Source organism: Penicillium alfredii (genome assembly GCF_028826965.1).
Source record: "Penicillium alfredii strain IBT 34128 chromosome Unknown utg000010l_segment0_segment0, whole genome shotgun sequence".
In the NCBI taxonomy this organism is placed as follows: Eukaryota; Fungi; Ascomycota; class Eurotiomycetes; order Eurotiales; family Aspergillaceae; genus Penicillium; species Penicillium alfredii.
Window position 1 is genome coordinate 294,280 of NW_026622707.1, and position 19,592 is coordinate 313,871.

At 54.0% G+C, this 19,592-nt stretch overlaps 10 protein-coding genes across 10 annotated transcripts; 6 read left to right on the forward strand and 4 right to left on the reverse strand.

The window, feature by feature from the left end:
* Positions 1 to 58: 58 nt before the first annotated feature.
* On the reverse strand, positions 59 to 864 carry NUU61_007648 (ESCRT-III subunit protein VPS20; the record flags this gene model as incomplete). Its single annotated transcript, XM_056658173.1, has 3 exons — positions 59 to 268; positions 332 to 695; positions 821 to 864. The coding sequence occupies 3 exons, from the start codon at positions 862 to 864 to the stop codon at positions 59 to 61; spliced, it is 618 nt and encodes a 205-aa protein (XP_056508466.1).
* Positions 865 to 1,038: 174 nt separating this feature from the next.
* On the forward strand, positions 1,039 to 3,352 carry NUU61_007649 (putative AAA family ATPase/60S ribosome export protein Rix7; the record flags this gene model as incomplete). The annotated part of the gene is made up of 3 exons (XM_056658174.1): positions 1,039 to 1,089; positions 1,140 to 1,379; positions 1,445 to 3,352. 3 exons carry the CDS (start codon positions 1,039 to 1,041, stop codon positions 3,350 to 3,352), a joined length of 2,199 nt encoding a protein of 732 aa, XP_056508467.1.
* A 265-nt stretch (positions 3,353 to 3,617) lies between these two features.
* Positions 3,618 to 5,936, reverse strand: erb1 (ribosome biogenesis protein ERB1; the record flags this gene model as incomplete). The annotated part of the gene is made up of 1 exon (XM_056658175.1): positions 3,618 to 5,936. One exon carries the CDS (start codon positions 5,934 to 5,936, stop codon positions 3,618 to 3,620), a length of 2,319 nt encoding a protein of 772 aa, XP_056508468.1.
* A 175-nt stretch (positions 5,937 to 6,111) lies between these two features.
* On the forward strand, positions 6,112 to 7,456 carry NUU61_007651 (Zn(II)2Cys6 transcription factor rglT; the record flags this gene model as incomplete). Its single annotated transcript, XM_056658176.1, has 2 exons — positions 6,112 to 6,202; positions 6,261 to 7,456. The coding sequence occupies 2 exons, from the start codon at positions 6,112 to 6,114 to the stop codon at positions 7,454 to 7,456; spliced, it is 1,287 nt and encodes a 428-aa protein (XP_056508469.1).
* A 417-nt stretch (positions 7,457 to 7,873) lies between these two features.
* NUU61_007652 (Paf1-complex subunit LEO1) lies at positions 7,874 to 9,350 on the reverse strand (the record flags this gene model as incomplete). Its single annotated transcript, XM_056658177.1, has 3 exons — positions 7,874 to 8,881; positions 8,943 to 9,120; positions 9,172 to 9,350. The coding sequence occupies 3 exons, from the start codon at positions 9,348 to 9,350 to the stop codon at positions 7,874 to 7,876; spliced, it is 1,365 nt and encodes a 454-aa protein (XP_056508470.1).
* Positions 9,351 to 9,602: 252 nt separating this feature from the next.
* NUU61_007653 (Mob1/phocein family protein) lies at positions 9,603 to 10,948 on the forward strand (the record flags this gene model as incomplete). Its single annotated transcript, XM_056658178.1, has 4 exons — positions 9,603 to 9,625; positions 9,883 to 10,157; positions 10,219 to 10,333; positions 10,396 to 10,948. 4 exons carry the CDS (start codon positions 9,603 to 9,605, stop codon positions 10,946 to 10,948), a joined length of 966 nt encoding a protein of 321 aa, XP_056508471.1.
* A 632-nt stretch (positions 10,949 to 11,580) lies between these two features.
* NUU61_007654 (uncharacterized protein) lies at positions 11,581 to 12,006 on the reverse strand (the record flags this gene model as incomplete). The annotated part of the gene is made up of 1 exon (XM_056658179.1): positions 11,581 to 12,006. The coding sequence occupies one exon, from the start codon at positions 12,004 to 12,006 to the stop codon at positions 11,581 to 11,583; it is 426 nt and encodes a 141-aa protein (XP_056508472.1).
* A 547-nt stretch (positions 12,007 to 12,553) lies between these two features.
* On the forward strand, positions 12,554 to 14,531 carry NUU61_007655 (rhomboid protease PCP1; the record flags this gene model as incomplete). The annotated part of the gene is made up of 4 exons (XM_056658180.1): positions 12,554 to 13,376; positions 13,425 to 13,528; positions 13,589 to 13,922; positions 13,999 to 14,531. 4 exons carry the CDS (start codon positions 12,554 to 12,556, stop codon positions 14,529 to 14,531), a joined length of 1,794 nt encoding a protein of 597 aa, XP_056508473.1.
* A 721-nt stretch (positions 14,532 to 15,252) lies between these two features.
* On the forward strand, positions 15,253 to 16,389 carry NUU61_007656 (uncharacterized protein; the record flags this gene model as incomplete). Its single annotated transcript, XM_056658181.1, has 2 exons — positions 15,253 to 15,273; positions 15,343 to 16,389. 2 exons carry the CDS (start codon positions 15,253 to 15,255, stop codon positions 16,387 to 16,389), a joined length of 1,068 nt encoding a protein of 355 aa, XP_056508474.1.
* A 722-nt stretch (positions 16,390 to 17,111) lies between these two features.
* NUU61_007657 (uncharacterized protein) lies at positions 17,112 to 19,373 on the forward strand (the record flags this gene model as incomplete). The annotated part of the gene is made up of 3 exons (XM_056658182.1): positions 17,112 to 17,145; positions 17,208 to 19,220; positions 19,279 to 19,373. 3 exons carry the CDS (start codon positions 17,112 to 17,114, stop codon positions 19,371 to 19,373), a joined length of 2,142 nt encoding a protein of 713 aa, XP_056508475.1.
* Positions 19,374 to 19,592: the final 219 nt, after the last annotated feature.

Here is a 19,592-nt window from a genome sequence, read left to right on the forward strand (position 1 = left end):
TAACAATGCTTCTGGACAATGCATCCCCTGAGGAACCAGAGGAAGGTGTAGTTTTCCATCACGCAGCCAACGGTGTTCGAGTCTCGGCCTGCGGTTTGACTCTCTCACCAGGCGTCTCTGGTTCTGGGACATGCTCGACCAGGTCGGCTTTGGGAACTTCGGGCAGAGGCACCTGAGGTGCCATGTCGCGGTGCAACGCCTCCAGCTCATCCTCGACCTCCTCCTCATCCTGATTCGACAGATGTCCAGACAGCATCCGGCTCACCTCCTGTACAAAAATATATCAGCGGACCGAAAACTTCCAAGAAAGTAGAAGAACCCCCCTCCTTACCTCTTGATAAGCACTTGCATCTTCTGTCTCTCCCATGAGACGCTCCACGCCCTCGATCCCGCCCATTTCCTGGTTGATCGCTTGCAGCACCCGCGTACCCTGCTGCAATCCAAATACAACGTCCTTCTGCACTAGCGCAAACTCCACCTGGCCGGTCAACTGCTCCAACTGCGCTAATTGACCGTCGGTTTTGACGAGTAGCGATTCCTGGTATTTCTTGCGCCGCAGTGCCAGCAGGGCCCGGCGCCGGTCATTGCGAGCTAGACATTCTTTTGCAATATTCGTCTCGCGCTCTGTGAGCACCGTAATGCGTTTCTGGTACTGGTGGACTTTATCGCGCTGGTTCTTCAGATCGAGTATCGCCCTGGGAGCACGTTAGCGGGGGGAGATACAGTCGAGTCTCGGGGAGTACTCGGCGTGCGGGATACGAGCGCAAGGGCTTCCGAGGAGAGAAAAAAGACAGGTCCTGTCTCAAGAGCTCCAACTCACCGATCTTGTGCAGAAATCTTCTGAGAGCTGCTGGTGTTCCCCATGTCGCGGAGTGTTGATGAGGATCCAGCGATCCCCAGAGATGACGTTGGTAACGGCTGACGTTACGCGTATTTTTCGCCGATCGGTTGTCCGCCCGATTTTTTTTTGGTCGAATACTCGCCATTTGAACCCTCAATTGCAGCGAGAAAACTGCAGAAAAGAAAGAAAAATTAATAATGCCGAGGAATCGCGGCAGACCCAGTCTAAGTCAAGGCTTGGACCGCGAGGTAAGCGCCAGTTATGCTATGCACAGTCTCATCCCACTTACTCGCAACAGGTCTACCAAGTGGTACGCAAAATTATTGACGACCAGCCTGACGAAGGTCGCATTCGTCTCTCGGCGCCGGCAATCTACGAGACGATCAAGAAGTCCAATTCCAGTCTGAACCGCAAACCCAAGAAGTTACTGGAAGACAGTGTGGAGCGCGTGTTGGAGGTGGTGAAGAGCGATGTGCTCGGCGACGAAGAGGACTCGGTAGAGGGAGACTTCGAAGGACTCGAAGAGCCACCACAGACGGTATGCGATGCGCTATATTACATCACCACCACTCGGGGCATACTGACGGGAATTGGGGGGCATAGGAGGCCAATGGTTTGAACCGGAGCATCGTCGGCATGTGGTCGACAGGGTCGAAATCGGCTCCGTCACAAAAGACCGGCGAATCGAATGGCAATACACCAGCAGCCGCAACCACATCCTCCAAGAGAAGACAGCATGGGGGGGAATCTGCGTCCAAGCGGCGCAAAGGCGACGCCGCGATCGATCGATCACCGCCAACGCACGTCAGTCTCGCGGACCTGGGTGGGCTGGACGACGTGGTCCAGGAGCTGGGAGATTTGGTTATATTGCCCATGACTCGGCCGCAGGTATACTTGTCTTCGAACGTGCAACCACCACGCGGAGTATTGCTGCATGGTCCGCCAGGATGCGGTAAAACCATGATCGCCAATGCGTTTGCGGCGGAACTGGGCGTGCCGTTCATTTCCATCTCGGCCCCTTCCATTGTATCTGGGATGTCGGGCGAGTCCGAGAAAGCGCTGCGTGAGCACTTCGATGAGGCAAAGCGGATCGCTCCCTGTCTGATCTTTATCGACGAAATCGACGCAATCACACCTAAACGAGAGAGCGCGCAGAGGGAGATGGAGAAGAGAATTGTTGCCCAGCTGCTGACCTGCATGGACGAAATCGCTCTCGAAAAGACAGATGGCAAGCCGGTCATTGTACTGGCGGCCACCAACCGCCCAGACAGCTTGGATGCTGCACTGCGTCGGGGTGGCCGCTTTGACAAGGAAATCAACATGACCGTGCCTTCAGAGCCGGTCAGAGAGAAGATCCTGCGAGCACTTACCCGGAAGATGCGTCTCGCAGACGACATCGATTTCAAGACCCTGGCCAAGCGAACTCCTGGGTTCGTCGGAGCCGATCTTAATGACCTTGTCTCAACGGCAGGCTCGGCCGCCATCAAGCGGTACCTCGAGATCCTCAAATCAAACAGTGGTGAAGAAATGGAGATCGAAGGGCTGGATGATCTCAGCTCGAAGGTGCGGGAACTGCGTCGTCTCATAACACACGCCAAAGAGACTCCCATCGGCGAGGAAACACAAACTGTACTCGTCTCCAACGCAGACTTTTTTGTCGCGTTGCCCAAGATCCAACCGTCCTCCAAGCGTGAGGGCTTTGCCACCATCCCAGACACCACCTGGGCCGACATTGGCGCTCTGGGCGGTATTCGCGACGAGCTGTCCACCGCCATCGTCGAACCCATCAAGAACCCCGACATCTACGCCAATGTCGGTATCACCGCGCCGACGGGCGTTCTCCTCTGGGGCCCGCCGGGTTGCGGAAAAACGCTACTGGCCAAGGCCGTGGCCAACGAATCGCGCGCCAACTTCATCAGCGTCAAAGGCCCCGAGCTCCTCAACAAGTTTGTCGGCGAGTCCGAGCGTGCCGTGCGCCAGGTCTTCGTCCGCGCTCGCTCATCTGTTCCGTGTGTTATCTTCTTTGACGAGCTGGATGCCCTCGTGCCTCGTCGCGACGATACCCTCTCCGAGGCCTCCGCTCGTGTCGTCAACACCCTCCTCACCGAGCTCGACGGCTTGGGCAGTAGTCGTCAAGGCATCTATGTCATCGCGGCCACCAACCGCCCGGACATCATCGACCCGGCGATGCTTCGTCCCGGCCGCCTGGAGACCTTGTTGTTTGTCAACCTGCCGTCGCCGCTCGAGCGCGTCGAGATCCTCCACACTCTTACCCGCAAGATCCAGCTTGATTTCTCCGAAGATCTGAGGAGGGTCGCCGAGGAATGCGAGGGTTTCAGTGGTGCCGACTTGGGCAGTTTGCTCCGTCGTGCCGGGTACTCAGCCATTAAGCGCCGCGATACCATCAAGCTCGAGGATTTCGTTACTGCCAAGTCATTTATCCGTCCGAGTGTTACTGACATGAAGAAATATGAGAAGTTGAGACGGGATTGGAGCGGTGGTGTGGTATGAGTGGGCAAGCTTTATATACCATTTGAGATTTCTTTCTTGTTTCTACTGGACATAGATGATACCTTGGCGTCTCTGCACAGCATCTGGGATAATCTGGTGTCACGGAATAATTAACGCTATTCTTCTTCTTCTTATCTCTCTCTCTCTCTCTCTCTCTCTTTCTTTTTCAAAACAACTTTTGTAGTATCACTATACAAAGGAACTTATGCACATAAGGAAAACGCCCAGGCAAAGTATATCATGCAGCCAAAAGACCAGGATTACATCACATCCACAACCGACACGTACCATCGGCACCGGCACTAACACACCAGGCCTCGCGTGGGTGCCAGTCGACATCCAAGACACCGAGCTCGCCGGTGATCTTGTGGCCCTTGAGGACCTTGAGCGGGACAATGCTGGCGTTGCTGAGCATGTCGCCTGTGACACTGCCATGGAAGATCTGCAGCGAGCCATCGTCACTGGCATCGGCGAAGAGCGGGTAGCGGCCACCGGGGTGGAACTTGACAGCGCGGATAGCCTTGCGATGGTAGCGCAGTGTCTTGTAGGGGCGCTGCGAGAGGTCGAGATCGTGCCAGAGCAGACGGCGGTCGTACGAGCCAACAATGATGTTGTCGCCGCCCGAGGCACTGGACGAGGTCGGGTGGATGTCGAAGGAGGAGATCCATCGCGCACCGGGCTGCAGGATCTTGACCAGCAGCTGGCGCGACAGGTCGTACGCGCGGACGGACCGCTGATTGGCGACGAAGAGGATCGGCTTGGAGGGGTGGAAGTGCGCCGTCTGCGGCGGGCCACCACCCTTAAGACGTCGACGGAAGGGGAATTGCGTCAGGTGTTTGGAGAGCGTGTGGATGGAAATGGCAACGGATGCCGGCGTTGAGGCCCCGGAACAAACGGTGACGAAGTAGTCACCGCGGCGATGCCACGAAATAGACTTAGGCACGTAGCGAAGAGGAATGACTGCGCACACACCGGCGTCCACGAGAGCGGACGAAGGCCGAATCCATTGTGGGGGTGTGCTCTTCTTGTTCGCCTCGGCCGTGCTGGGGGCAGGATTAGATGCCGCATATCCCCAACCGGCGTCGAGGATCTCCAAACTGGTCTTCTCAACGTCCGGCTCGACAATGGAGGGCACTGAAAGGAAGATCTCATCACCCGCGGCAGCGGCAAGAATGACCGCATCCTTGCCCGGTCGCCATCGAACCACATTAACTGCATCTTCCTCGCTCAACGTCGCACTCCAGAGCTGGCGACCTGTGAGAAGCTCCCAAACACGCACCGTTCCGTCATCACCACCAGTTGCCAGCCAAATACCAGACGGGTCCACAGCGACAGAGCGCACACGACCCTTGTGACCGCGGAATATCGTTGCACAGGCAGTGGGGAATGGCTTCAGCTCATCAGGGCTGGGCAACTTGGGAAGAAGACTTTCGGGGTCAATGTTCAGCTTGCTCCGCCGAACTCTGGGAGCAAGGTAAAGATCCAGGCAACGCTCGAACTTTTCCTTGACAAAGTTCTCGTAACCAGGAACTTTGCGGAGTGAGCCAAAGTCATTAGCCAAATAATCTTGCTCGCGGTCCTCGGGGTCGGTTTGATCCCATTCCTTGCGTTCCTTCTGACTGGGCAAGTACTCGGGGGGTGGATGATAGCTCTCCTCGTAGCCAGGAGGTGGCAATTTGGGAGCCGGAACGTGCATCGGGTGATCGGGTCTTTCGGCTTCGTCAGCCCATAGGTCGTAGTTGATGAGGTCATCATCCTTCTGTTCCTGTTCCTCAGGCGGCTGGTAGGGCAGAATGCGGCCGTCGCGGATGGCCTTCGCGATCTTCATCACCCGCTTGGCCTCATGCTTGGACGGCACGAACCGACGCTTCGGCTCCGGGGCTGCGCTAAGGGGCATGATCTCCTGCTGGCTAGTGAACCATTCCACCGTAGGCTCATATTGATCGTAGCCCTCGCCGGGAACTTCATTCATCTGTACCTTGCGAAGGAGTTCCAATTCATCCTGGCTCAGCTCCAGCGGCTTGCCAGTGGAGGGGTCGGTAAGACCAGTCCATCCCTTGGGGATTTCAATGCTGTCCAGCAATGCATCCAAAGCCTCACCCTTGGCAGGGCGCATGATTTTCTTGCCATTGATATTGTAACCAATGTGGGGATATTGATCGTAGAATGACAGCGGAATATCGCCAATGGTGTTGGCATTCTCGTCAGCCTCGGAGTACTCCGAATTATCGTCCGGGTTGATCTCATCCCAAAGATAGCGGTCGTTCCCATTGGCATCCTTCACAATGCGATAGTTGGACTCGTCAGTCTCGTTGGCCGTAGCGGGCTTTTTGTCGTCCTCTCCGTCAGATGAAATCTCGTCGCTGTTCAATTCCTCTTCATCTTCCTCCTCATCGTCACTGAAGTCGTCAACCAGCTCGACTTCCGAGTCGCTGTTATCGTCCTCGCTCTCCGACAGCTCGTTGGCGTTGTCCGACAGAGCTCCGTCCAGGTTTTCCTGGCCTAGCTCGTCACCTGAAAAAACACCCGCCTCTTCCTCCACATCCCGGGTAACTGCCTTTCGCTTTTTCGAGGCCTTATCCATGGTGCTGAGAAAGAGTCCTTGTTGCGTAGTCGGCCCGTGTTGATGGGGATTTTTTTTTCTTCTGCCTCTCCGCCCTCACCGCCCACATGACCCACCGCCCCCCTCTTATCGCGTATCTATCGCTTTGTGCCTCTGAATTTCTATATGATTTCTTGCCAGTAGAGAGATGACAGCCATGGCCCGCGTGGAGACAGGGATATCTCTTTCTTACGATGTATCAGCCCTGGGATCAGAACCCAAACGGCATGCAGCGTGCGACGAATGCAGTAGGTGGCCAATTGCTCCGACGATCTCGACTATGGCTGATCTCTTTCCTCTGCCCAGGGAAACGGAAGCTCAAATGCTCGGGAGAACCGACAGGCTGCTCGCGCTGCATCAAGCAGTCCATTATCTGCCAGTACTCTATACAAAAGCAAATGGGCAGACCCCCCAAGAAAAGGGCACGTACAGATGATGAGGAAGCCAAATTCCCTGCGCCACTCTCTGAGCCATGGCCCAGTCCCGACGAGACATCGCCGTATTCCTTGACCATACATCCCGATCAAAATACCGTAGCTGATGCCGATCATCTTTGCCCGCAGTTTTTTTGGCAGCCGGGCAGGGTATCCAGCTCGCCACAGTCGCAGCCCGTGCCGGATTTGCTCGCTGGAGAAGATGATCACAATCACACTTGGCGACCGGATCGTCTCAAGAACATGAACCTTCCTGTCTTCCCATCTTCGAGTCCTTGGCCCGACTTCTCGACTGTGTCCGAGGCGACAGCCATACCACTCCCAATGCCGACGAGCTTCCCCACTATGGGCACCTTACCTCTCTCCCCAGAACCCATTTCTTCAGACCCCGCTACCCCCAAGTGTACATGCTTGTCGTATCTATATCTATGCCTCAGTCACATTTCATCTCTCGCCTCCTTTCCTGTCGACTCGCACACCGTCTGTTCCCTCTATATCGCCGCACGAACTATCCAGGACGTTATTCGCTGCCAATCATGCCCCAAGGTCTTTGCCACGGGTGTCCAAAATATCATGTTTACCGGGACTCTCTTGACTGTCGTTGCGGACGCCTGGCTGCGCGTATACAAGAGCAACGCCGTCGAACTAGGTATACAGACCGCTCCGGCAGACTACGTCACGCGCGTAATGCAAAGTGCCGACCCGACGCAAGGCTGGGAGGACTGGCTCCGTCAGATTGTGCGCCGTGCCGTCATTGGTGGTCCTGCGGAATGCGCTGCCCTGGGCCACTGCTCCGACCAACCTGACCTGTTGTCTCTCATTGCAGAAATCGAGAACCGACAACGCCGCTGGCACGAGCCCGGGCAGCACCCACTCTGGCCAACCAAAGGGGACAACTGCACAACAAATAGTGCTGGTGCGCATGAACAACGTGGCTCCCTCGATGAAAAGGAGCATCTCTGTGTCCGTATCGTGGGAAGCTCCAGGGACATCATTGCGAAATTCGATTTTGAACCCCAGGACTATCCCCATGGTGCGTTTCCAAACTGCATGCAATCCTATATATAATCAAGCCGGCGACCCTCGCTTCGCTCAGGTGGCGTTAGGAGGCGCAGGAGAGAGTAATCATCATGTTTTATAGCATTAACTTTTGAGCATATAATTAGCTATGATTTCTACTATATCTATAAATTTTCATAGATTCAGAGTTGGTGACAGGCCTGTTTTTTTGAAACTCAGGCACCTATCGACCCAAGTATTTCTAATGTACACACATCCCGGATATCTCAAGATCATCGATCGTGTCATTAAGTTGAGGGGCGCACATTTCGATCCGCAAGCACCCAGCTGGAGCAAACGAAGTACGCCATCCAGTAAATGCCATTCCATGTATAGTGACGCCTAAACCATGTAAAAGATAAAATCAAAGGAAATCCCATCATGATCCGTCCATGGATATTGACAAAAAGTAGCATTTTCAGTAAATCACTCGTCATCATCGTCATCCACGACATAACGATGCTTCTTCCGGGTAGGAGGCGTGCCCGCTCTGGCAGGTTCATCATCCGACTCTTTAGCACTGGGTTTGCTTCGGACAGCCTTAGAAGGTACTTCGATCTCCTCGTCTGCTTCACCCTCCGCATCCATGTCCTCGTCCTCCAATTCATCTTCGTCCCCATCGGCTTCTTCCTCGATATCCTCGTCGCTGCCAACCAAGAATCCATCGTCTTCGTCGTATTCGTCTTCTCGGGTGCGGCCACGGCTGAAGTCTTCCTCATCGTCGGTGTTGATCTCGCCCCGGCGGTTGGTGCGGCGAGGCTTGGCGCGAGGGCGAGTTGTTCGCAAGCCATCATCCTCCAAGCCGCCAACGCTGAGACCCGTCGTGAGGGTGCGTGGAGCGTTAGTACGGCGACCCCGGTCTGCTTCACGATCTGCGAGCTGCTGCCGGCGGCGTTCAGCCTTCAGGGCATCCTTCTCCATCACCTCGGCTCTGCGCTGGGCCAGTTCAGGATCCTCCTTCACATCGATGACCGGTGCTGTGCCGTCTGCCGTCTGTTTGCTGCCGCGAGCCGCTGCGGCCAGTGATTCTTGTAGTCGCTGAACGGCATCGTCCGTCTCTAAGGTAGTGGGGAGGACCGTAAGACCATGTGTGACGTGCGATGTCAATCGGAAAACCGATGCCGTTTCCACCGCGGCGCCGAGATAGACATGGGAATCCAGCTTTGTATCGTATTCGCCGGACTTGGTGAGAGGTGCAAGGGATTTAGATGAGATGCGGTATTGCTCCAGAGGGGCGGATGCGAGCTGAAGCGTCAAAGAACCATCCTCCCATCTAATCATACGCGCATTTGACTCCAAGAGAGACTCATCTTCGGGGTCTTTGCGCCAGCACAGGGAGGTGGCGGCAGTAGAATAAGGCGGCGCAACATAGGTTTCCGGGTTGAATTCTTCGGCTTCGACTGAGAGGAAATCCGGCACGCGCATCGTGTAAACCTAGCAAAAAAAAAGACTGCGATCAGAACAAGAAAATCTCCACGGCCGACGTTTTTCGTACCTCTCCGTCGTTGGTCGCTGGTACCGGCGCTCGCGCAAGGCCCACGTCCATGATGTTGACGGTCTCGCCGTAACCCTCCTCATCCACCGCGTCATCCATCCGGTCTTCACGTCGATCATAGCGGCCCTCATCATCGCCCGAGTCAAGTTGCTCATCGTCTAAGTTGCGGTGGGCTCGGCTGGCGAGATGATCAGTACTTTGCATCCTCTGTGACTGGGGGGCGACATACTCAATGTTATCCAGTCCACCCTCAGATCCCTCTGAGCCAAAAAGATCGGCATCATCGTCCTCATCCATTCGGTCACCAAAGTTGTTCTCGGCGCCTGAACCATTGCCTGTGTCACTGAGAGCGGGACTCTGTCTGTCATTGCGACCGGAGGGTCGAACTGCTTCCTCGTCGGAGGACATTGTGGATATGGGTGAAAGGTGGGGCAATTGATAGAGTGGAATTATGAATTAAAGGAATAGAAGAAAAGGCGACTCCGAGGCCCTGTGGACCATGCAATGATTGAGCTGCAATCAACCTCGGTGAAATAGGTTAATCCGAGCCGAATGAAAGCAGTTTAGCGCGTCGATGGGCCAGACCAAAAGGGGATCCAAACGTCTCTCACCGTCTCCTCGTCTTCGTTTGTTGGAATTGGATTTCACATCAGCTTCAATATGGCGACCTTTTTCCAGAGTGTGTAAGTGGTGCTTGACTGCAGACTAGCACACTGTTTGCTGTCTCATCTGGAATACCCTTTTGCCTTCTACCCCCCACCTCATACTGCGTCGAAGCAGAACACTCGGCGCAAACGCCAGCATTCCACCCTCGAGGAGTCTCGTTTCTTCCCCTTTCAGACCTTCTTCACCCTTCCTCTTCTCCTGAATCCCACTATCTCTGTCACCTGCTTTCCACTGTCTCTTGCAGCTGTTGCTAACTCCATTATCTAAACTACAGTCGCCAAGGCTTTGGCAGGGGAGGCAACAATAAGAACAACCCCCCGAAAAGCCCTGTGCATTCCCCTGCTCCTCACGCTCACCAGGGTGGCGCCATGTCTAACTCTCCCTCGCTGTCCAACAGCCTGACCCTTGACAACCTTGCCGCCAATGACCCGGATGGACCCAAGTACTTCTTCCAGGAGAAGTATGCCCCACTGAATGTGAGAGGCAATTTCTTGACTCTGTGTGCCTGTCCGAAGAATGTGGAGCTGGGCGAGTGGCTGGCTCACCAGAGTAAGTGGAAGTCGGTGCGGCACTTCAGCAGTGCGGGGTTGCTGATAACACTTCTTTTTAGTTGTTGAACAATACCGTCTACTCCATGGCATGCTCCAGGTCATTCAGGAAGTGAACTCGGTCACTGGTCTCCCCATCTGTAATGAAAACACTTGTCCGACCATGTCTGCTGGGCGGTATGTGGAACCATGGCGGGGTAATCTTCAAGACTGGGGCAGCAAGCTAATGAATTCTGTAGATTGACCTACACCTGGCTTGTTGAGGGTCGTGCTGCCAAAATCTCAGCTCCCAAGTTCATCAACCGGGTGGAGAAATGGATTGTCAGCAAGATCCATGATCCGGTCATGTTTCCCACCGATAAATTGACTGGCACCCCCGAGACCTTTGCCATCAAGGAGGCCAAATCCACAGGTGGAGGGGCGGCCCCGAATACCCCGGACAATGCCAGTGCTGGCACAAATGGCCCTGCATCTTCGGATGAGTGGATTGGCCAGTCAAGTGGCTTTCCCCAGACTTTCTACAAAGACTGCCAGGGTATTATGAAGCAGATGTTCCGTTGCTACGCGCACCTGTATCATGCCCATTGGTTGAATCCCTTCTGGCACATCAACAAGCACGACATCTTGAACATGTGCTTTGTGCACTTTGTGACTGTTGCCAAATACTACCAGCTGGTCTCTGACAAGGAAATGGAGCCTATGCAGCCGCTGATTGACCTGTTCATTAAGCAGCAGCGGGTTCCCCCTGAGGCCCTCAATGGTGGCCACTGGTCTCAGCAGGTTTCCACTTAAAGCTCCGCCGGCCTGGAGTGCAATTTCTTCTTTCCCTATCTTGACGACTACATGTTCTCTCACCTGGCGTTGGGCCGCAATGTCTTATGTTCTTGTTTCTGTTTCTGCTTTTTCTTCAGCCTTTTGGGGAAAAAAATGGCTGAATCTGCCGATATGACCCAGATCCGGGGCTTTGAGCATTTAGCATGCGGTGTGAATATTCTATCTTGAGCATTGCATATTTCTCCCTGGTTCAACTTGAGCTGGTTATGGTTGCATATGTTGCCCTCTTCAACTCTTACCCCAGATGCAATTTATTTGGGCTGCATTTTTGGCTTAGTCGAGTAGATGCCTACATCCATGGATGGCGCTTGGACTCTCGGACCTGGAATTCCATTCAATTCTGATGGTTGCTCAGCCATGACATCGACTGTTGGTGGCATGCACATTGCAATCATGGTTGGTAGAATACCACTAACCATGAGATGTCCCACGTGTAGTGTAGATGGCAGCCGCGGCGAGCCTCCATGGTCGAGCCTCCATGGTTCCGGCAGTTTTGGTATCATCAGTGGGCATATCTTCAGTCATTATCCATTTATAGTTTTGTAGAGGTGGAATCAACGAGGTGATTCATCGCATCAAGCTCTCAAGCATCAAAGATGCACCCCGTCCTCCCCTTCATTCCGCGCAGTCGAATCCTGTTGCGCCTCCGGAGCAGAAGAATTCCCATTTGTTGCCACCGCATCACTTGAAAGCTTCTGCCGTTCCTCCTCCCTTTCGTCCTCCACTTCAAGCCATGGCTGCCCGCGATTTTCAACCTCCGTCCTCAGCAGCTTAATCCGCTCATTCATGGAGGCTATCACGCCCTCGTTCTCTGTGACATAGCTTTCCAGTTCCTTCTTCTCTTCTTCTGGGTCGCTGGACTCAGTCAGGAATACGCGCAGCTCCGAATTAGAGCGGTACAGGTGTGCGATGGAGTTGCGCAGCTCGGTGACTTTGCCGTAGACAGCAGAGAGGGGGAGCTCTTGGATAGCTTCGGCGAAGGCGGCGGCGTTTATGGAGGTGGTTTCAGTGGCCATTTTGATGATTCCTGGAGGTTGATGATCTTGGCTGTGGACGAAGAGCAAGAGCTCGCTTTGGTCTGTGATGGATAATTCTATCGTCACGTGGGTTGTAGTTCCTGGAAACAGTATGTCATTTGACAAATATTTCGACGTAAGTGCTTGTATTTATTCAGATAGGCAATCAAATCATGGTCTTGGATTACATTGAAAACTATCCAGGCCTTGAATAACTATTGATGTGTATTTGTTGATGTTCTCCCAGTTCATCCCACCTCGATATATAAACGGCCAGGCTGATATGAACCTCGATTTCTTTTAGGATTTCTTTCATACCATCGATGCGCACTGAATATTCCTTTTCAGTCTTTATTCATAAACTCGAATATCTACTAGTCAGCAATTGGGAAAAGAAACTGGATGTCCGATTTCGCATTCAACCTGAACCGCGGCATCGGAACAACCCAGCGGCCGCTCCGTCAGGCCATGACTTGACCAGACTCTCTTCCTTTCCCCGTTTCGGCTGTCTGCTTGCTCTGAGGCTTACCTCTTCCAGTCTCTGGAGATGAGCAGTGTTATCGGGGCCGCCTGGCGAATCTCATGCACGGGGCTCCGGGCCTCGAGTGGGCTGCCCGCGACATGTCGTCCTGTGTGCCGTGACCTCCGCATACCTCCGCAGTGCTTGTCCGGTAGCATATCCAAGCCTCCATTCGGGTCACTGAACTCTCTATTTCGAACAGAATCTCGTCCAACTGTACCTCCAATTTCCCAGAAATGTTCCGTGGCCGCTGTTATCCGCCGAGGTAAAAAGACCGCAACCTCTCGCAAGCGCGACCCAAATTCGGCAGAGATCCTCCCCCAGGAACAACCCTTCTCCCATGGCGAGATAGCTGGCATATTCGGTCGCGCAAGGATATCTACAAATCTGGGGAATCGAACCATAGCGATCCTGCACGCCCGTCGTCTGGCCGGTACTCTCGACCTGGACCTTCCGGTTGACATCACCCGTACCGTCACCCAGACCCAGCTCGATGCGGCTCTGCAATGGCTTCGCGCAAACCATCCGGTAGACGAGGACGCAGCGATTCTCGCACGGATCGAGAAAGAGGAGCAGGAAGAAGAGGAACGCGCGCGGCAAGCCGAAAAGATGGGCTTATACAAACCCCAGAGCGGTTCCTATGGGGCCGAGCTCGGCAAGAACAAATCCGTATACGGGAAGAGTGTCCTTGAAGAGGCTCGGCTGCAAAACGAAAAACGGCTGCTGGAAGAAAAAGAACGCAAGCGCCGCTTGTGGCTGGATGGAGAAAACGTGGAGCGCGAACGACTGCTGCGCCAAGTGCAAGGAAATACGGAATTGCAGCAGTACGAAGAGGCAGCTCTTACCGAGGGTATGTGCCATTTTGTTTCTTGACAGTGATGATCACTGACCCCTGCAGCCCGTCCTCGCGCGGATCCTAACGAGCGGCCGGTTCTTGCCTGGCACCAGAAGCATCACCTCGCCGGTACTCATAACCAGCCTGATGCCGTGCATCTTACCACTGTATGTATATCATGAATCTGCGGAAGGGCTCAGATTGTTAATCTTACTATACGATGACAGTCTCAGCGCCTGCTCGCGCCTCTTCTCTTCACTTTGGCTACTCTCGGCCTCTGCTACTCTTTCGCTCAAAAATACGACCCCCCTGCGAGACAGGATCGTCTATGGCCCGATGTGCCTCCAGCTGTGGCGACAGTTGGAGCCATCGTGGGAGCTAACTTGGCCGTTACTCTGATGTGGAAGTACATCCCGCCCGCGTGGAGATTGCTCAATCGCTTCTTCGTGATTGTTCCGTTCTACCCCAGCTCGCTTAGTATACTCGGGGGCGTCTTTAGCCACCAGACATGGAGGCATCTGAGTACGAATATGATGGTTTTAGCACTGATGGGGACTAGAGGTAAGCAACTGATGATGACGGGTCAACATGACCCCAAAGAGGCTGGCACTAACTGTTATCTGCTCCTTTTCAACAGTTCATGATGAAATTGGCCGTGGCAATTTCCTTGCCATCTATCTGGCTTCTGGTGCCATTGGCTCTATGTTTTCATTGAGCCGCAGTGTTGTTTTGGGCTATCTCGGGATGTCCTCTTGCGGAGCCAGTGCCGCAACCAGTGGCATCGTGGCTGCATGGTGCATGTATCACTTCAAGTATGTCGTCTATTTACCCTACTTGTTCATCGACCAAGACAGCATGACTGACCCTCTGACCCAAAGTGACAAAATCACGATGTGGATTCTTCCCCATGAACTGCGCGAAACCATCTGGACCCAAGGCTGGATCTTCTTCGCGTGCCTGATCACCACCGAGGTCTTTGGCATGCTGGCCTCCGCTCGTTTTCTACGGTTCTGGCCCTTGTCCCGACTCAGCAAGATGGATCATATCGCGCATCTGGGAGGATACTTGACCGGTGCAGGATGTGGGTATGCCTTGTTAACGCAGAAGCAGGCCAGAGAGCGCGAGAGGAAAGCTCGGGAGTCCAATTGGTTAGATAATCTGGTGCGGTGACAACATCATGGGGGGTTCAACAAGTCCAGCCTGTGATTCCCAGTCTGTATTATATAGGGCGTTGATAGGTTGCATCCAGCTTGTGTTCAGGCAGTTCACCATTTGTTTCTACGGTTGGTGTCAATTTCCCGAATCAGTAGGACTTGAAGACGCGAATGTGTATAGCAGCCAGAAGTGTTTGTCGAGGCAAAACCTCTGAACTAAACAATGGTTCTTTGTTCTTTGTGTCCATGAGACAAGGCATCCCCTGGTCGGGTCCATCAAGGCCATTGTCCTCGTTTCGAGCTATTCAGAGACTGCCGAGTTTCTTTGTGTTCCTTAAAGAAGTTTCATCGCGCATTGAGTGGCTGGAAATAGACGCGTTTCAGCACCTCGACGTCAAAGACATTGTATAAACTGATCTTTGACGGCATTCTCCTCCAAGACTGCCAGACTTCGATTCTCAACGGCTTTTTGAAGGCATTGTCCGACAATGAATATCTGCACCGCCGACTCTGCTCAAGGGCTTAAATAGCCTCGCTCTTCCCTCTCAGTCCGATCTCCTTCTCTCCGGTGTGCTCGATTCAACTGTTCCCGAAGATACCAACCATCACATCTTTTCTTGTTGCTTTTGCTTTTCACAACAATTTTGCCTTGTGAGATCTCATTGTTGGATCTACTGCCCCATTGTCAGAGCCTGATACACAGTATCACCGGATTCTGAGTCCACAGACCAGTCGCCATGGAGAAACAAGTCGATACTGTAAGTCCTTTTTCAAGTGCAGCTTCTGATCTTCAAGAGCATGAACGGGCTAACACTAAAACCACACAGATCCCAAGCCAACCCAATGAGCCTTCCATTAACTGGGAGAAGGAGGTCAGCTTAATCGATCCACCTGCTACTACAGCTAGCCATCTGACCCAAGCTCAGAATCCCAAGGATCAAACCCATGCCGCAGATCTGAGTCGCTTTGTGCGCCACCCATGGGGCTTTATTGACTTCTATCTGTATCTCGCTGCAGCGGAAAAGGGTCGAGGCTTGGATAAACGGATCAATGAATGCCGGATAATCGAGGATGACCTCCGTCGGGTTAATTTCAATGACCTGCGCGATGCCGCCTCACAACAAACCCCCTCAGGCACCGAGCCCCATGTGATCTTTGTCAGTCTGCCTGTCCCCAATTTCTCACATACCTTCTCCAACCGACAGCTTGTGCTGGGGTTCGACTTCAAGACATTTCACCTCCTAGGCTTCCTGTTCGAGTCCGCTCCTGATACCGACGATGCCCTCTGGGATGTATGGGACGACGGCCAGCTCATTATCGACATGCCCACCAGCCGATTCTTGGAGATTCTGGCTTACACCATGCTCGAACGCCCTGAGATCCTCCAGATCGGGATTCTGCGGTATTTCCGTGAGACGAGCCGCCAGTTCCAGGCCGGCATGGACATGACCATCATCATCCAATTTATCCAGTTTCTGGACGACTTCGCTGATCTGGTGTGGCAGGACGGCGATGAATTCCGCACCGAGTACCGACACCACGAGGAGGAACTCCGCCGCCTTCTCCAGCGGGCATCCTACGAGGCCTGGTTTGGGTCCCGCAAGGGATTGAGCGTGCAGCAGTATCGCCGCCAAAAGCTGCATGATTTTGTTTCGTCGGGTCTGCTTTATGACCAGCAGCCTGTGCCTGTGCCCACCATTGATTGCCCACAGCTCCCCACTAAATCCGAGCATCCTGTCTGCCCTGCGTCTCGTCACTTGAAGGCCATCCTGAGGGCTCGATTCCACAAGTTCTACATCGTGGTGGTTATTTTGTGTTTGTTTTCTGTGCTTTACCGGCAGTTGATGATGTACAGCCAACGGCCCCTTGAGTAGAATTGCGGTCTGTGGTAACTTTGGAAATAGAAAAGGAATACATACGTAATATGATCTGAAGCCTGCCAAGCCGTGCATGATTGTTGTTTTTCTTTTTTCTTGACCCGATGTAGAAATGCACGCCGACTGATAGGCCTGTATCAAAAGTGGGCCTGCCGATCCAGAGTGTAAATAGTGGCTCTCGCGTATGATTTTCCCCCAACAAAAATGGACTCGATCAATGACGAGAGAACACGCCAGATGAGAGAAGCTCAAGGAGGCAGGGAGTGGACGGAGACAGATTTAGATCTGCACCGCCACATCACGGGCCCAATCACCGGCGCCACAAAGAGGCTTAGTGTGGCGCTAAGTGGCTGGCATGATTGGTCTCGCCGCTGATTGGCCCGTAGCTTGCACAGAGAGTCTTGGCGGCGTCATCACTGCAGGCGAAGTAGCGAGTACCCGCCTCGGCTGCCCTCGCAGTGGGCTTGCCAAGGTACTGGGTACGGGATCTGATCTGCTCACTCGTTTCGCTTGGTCTTTTCAGCCCTGCAGCCCTACCGTTGTCGTTTTCTTTCTTTTCTTCGGGCAATTCGGTTCTGCCTAATCGCTGGACTTCTCTCTTCTGTTGGCCTTCCCCAACTTGATTGTTGTTTATTTATCCCGCCGTGCGACTCCTGTCCACGGACTCTCGTTGTCTTCACAAATTTCCTCGGCGTCTCCTGTGAAATTGTGCCAATACCATGGCCGAAACTGCTGCTCAGCCTCAAGTCAATGGTGCGTCACGCATTGCAGCTCTTTTCTTTGACGCGCATACTGACTTTATATTTCATGGACAGGGGCCGTTCCCAATGGCGATGCCGGCGCCCAGATTGCGCGCGGCGCCAATGACCGCTTCGAGCTCATCTCCGGTCCTCTGATCAACCTGAAGAACATGCACCTCGAAACCTCCCCCGTGTGGCACGGCAGTGTGTTGATTGTCACGAAGCCAACCCAGGAGCAGCCCCAGCTGCTGCTGCGCCAGCTGGGCCCCGTCACATCCGAGGCGCAGAGCTCCGGCACCGCAACTCTCGCCAGCCAGACGGTCGAAGGCCTCAAACTCTACGAAGATCTCGAGAAAGCGTTCTGGCGATTTACCCTGGCGGTGCCTGTGGAGTCCTACGAAGCTCGCTGGGAGTACGACATCCCCGGTCTGCACGAGCCTGGTCAAGGGGTCAAGGCACCCTGGGATTTTGTGGTCCCTGCGGAAGACCAGTCGATGCGCATCATGTTTCACTCATGCAATGGGTTCTCCGTGGGCACTGATATGGACGCCTGGGTGGGACCGAACCTGTGGAATGACGTGCTGCGCGTCCACGGCGAGAAGCCCTTCCATGTGATGGTCGGAGGTGGTGACCAGATCTACAACGACGGCATCCGTGTGGATGGTCCACTGAAGCCGTGGACGGCTATTGGGAACCCGCATAAGCGACGCAACCACGACTTCAATAACCAGATGCGCGCTGAATGCGATGAATACTACTACGCCAATTATGTGAGGTGGTATAACACGGAGCCCTTCCGGGCTTCCAATGCTCGCATTCCGCAGGTCAACATTTGGGATGACCACGACATCATTGATGGCTTTGGTTCCTACACCGATCATTTCATGAAGTGTGCTGTCTTCCGCGGCATTGGTGGTGTTGCGTTCAAGTACTACTGCCTGTTCCAACACCATATTGCGCCGCCCAAGTCGACCTTTACCACCGATTCTCCGCAGACTATGCACGCGGTCAATGGAACCGCCGGCGAGGATTCTCGGCAGTTGGAGAACACCTTCGTTTTGGACAACCAGGTGGAGGATGACAGCTGGATTATGGGCAAGCGACCTGGCCCCTACGTCGAGGAGCGCAGCCGAAGTCTGTACATGCGTTTTGGTAAGCGGATTGCCTTTGTGGGCTTGGATGCTCGCACAGAGCGCACCCGCCACCAGGTCAACTATCCGGACACATACGATGCTATTTTCTCTCGACTGGAAAGCGAGATCACCGCCGCCGATGGCGACATCAAACATTTGGTGGTTTTGCTAGGCGTTCCGATCGCCTACCCGCGTCTGGCGTGGCTGGAGAACATTATTACCTCTCCCGTCATTGCCCCGATCCGTCTTCTGAACAAGCGCTTTGGTGTGGCCGGTGGGCTGTTCAACGAGTTTGACGGCCAGGTGGATCTGTTGGATGACTTGGATGACCACTACACCGCCCGCCAGCACAAGCGCGAGCGCAAGATCCTCATCCAGCGCCTGCAGGAACTGGGTCGCGCCCATTCCGTTCGTGTGACCATCCTTGGTGGTGATGTGCATCTTGCGGCGGTGGGACGCTTCTACTCCAACCCCAAGCTCAAAGTGGCCGGTGAGAACGACCACCGCTTCATTGTCAATGTTGTTAGCAGCGCCATCACCAACAAGCCGCCCCCCAAGGCCGTTGCCAATCTGCTGGCGCGGCGAAACAAGATTCACCACCTGGACCGCAACACGGACGAGACGCTCATGCCATTCTTTGACAAGCAGCCTGGTGGCATTGAGAAGGGAGCCGGGTGGAACAAGGTGACTATGCCGTCGCGCAACTACGCATGCTTGACCGAGGTGGTTCCTCCGGCGACGAACGGCACCGGCCCAGAGACTGCCAAGCTCGAGCGTCTGCCCAAGGACGGCCATGCGCCACTCCACAAGGGCGAAGTGGAAGCCGGCACACAGCATCGCGCAGCAGATGGTATTAGCAGCGAGAGTGGCATGCACGGCGGCTTAGATGTTGCTATTCGCGTGGAGATCGATCCGCAGGACCGAGGCGCCCCCACCGAGGGCTATGGATTCAGCAGTAAGTATTAAGAAAACCCTTGATATTCCTCATAAAATCTGTCTGACCCGCCGCACAGTTCCTCCCCTGATTGCCACGGAACCGCCGCTGTCTTCTCGACTGAGTCTTCACTCGCGCAAGTCGCACCAGGGCCGCCCGTCCACGGCGCACTAATCTAATTCTTGTATAACTCTTTTAATTTGTGGATGATCTACTTGGCTATATTTTGATACCTCTTTTTTCTTGTCTTCATCAACGTCATTTGATTCTTGTTTTTCTTATTCCAGATCGCGACCAAAACTGTGAGATACGCAAGCCAATGCAATCAAGCTCGCCGATCCGATGCGGAGACCTGGAATTCATTACTCGTTGCAGTATAGTCGCGCTCTTACC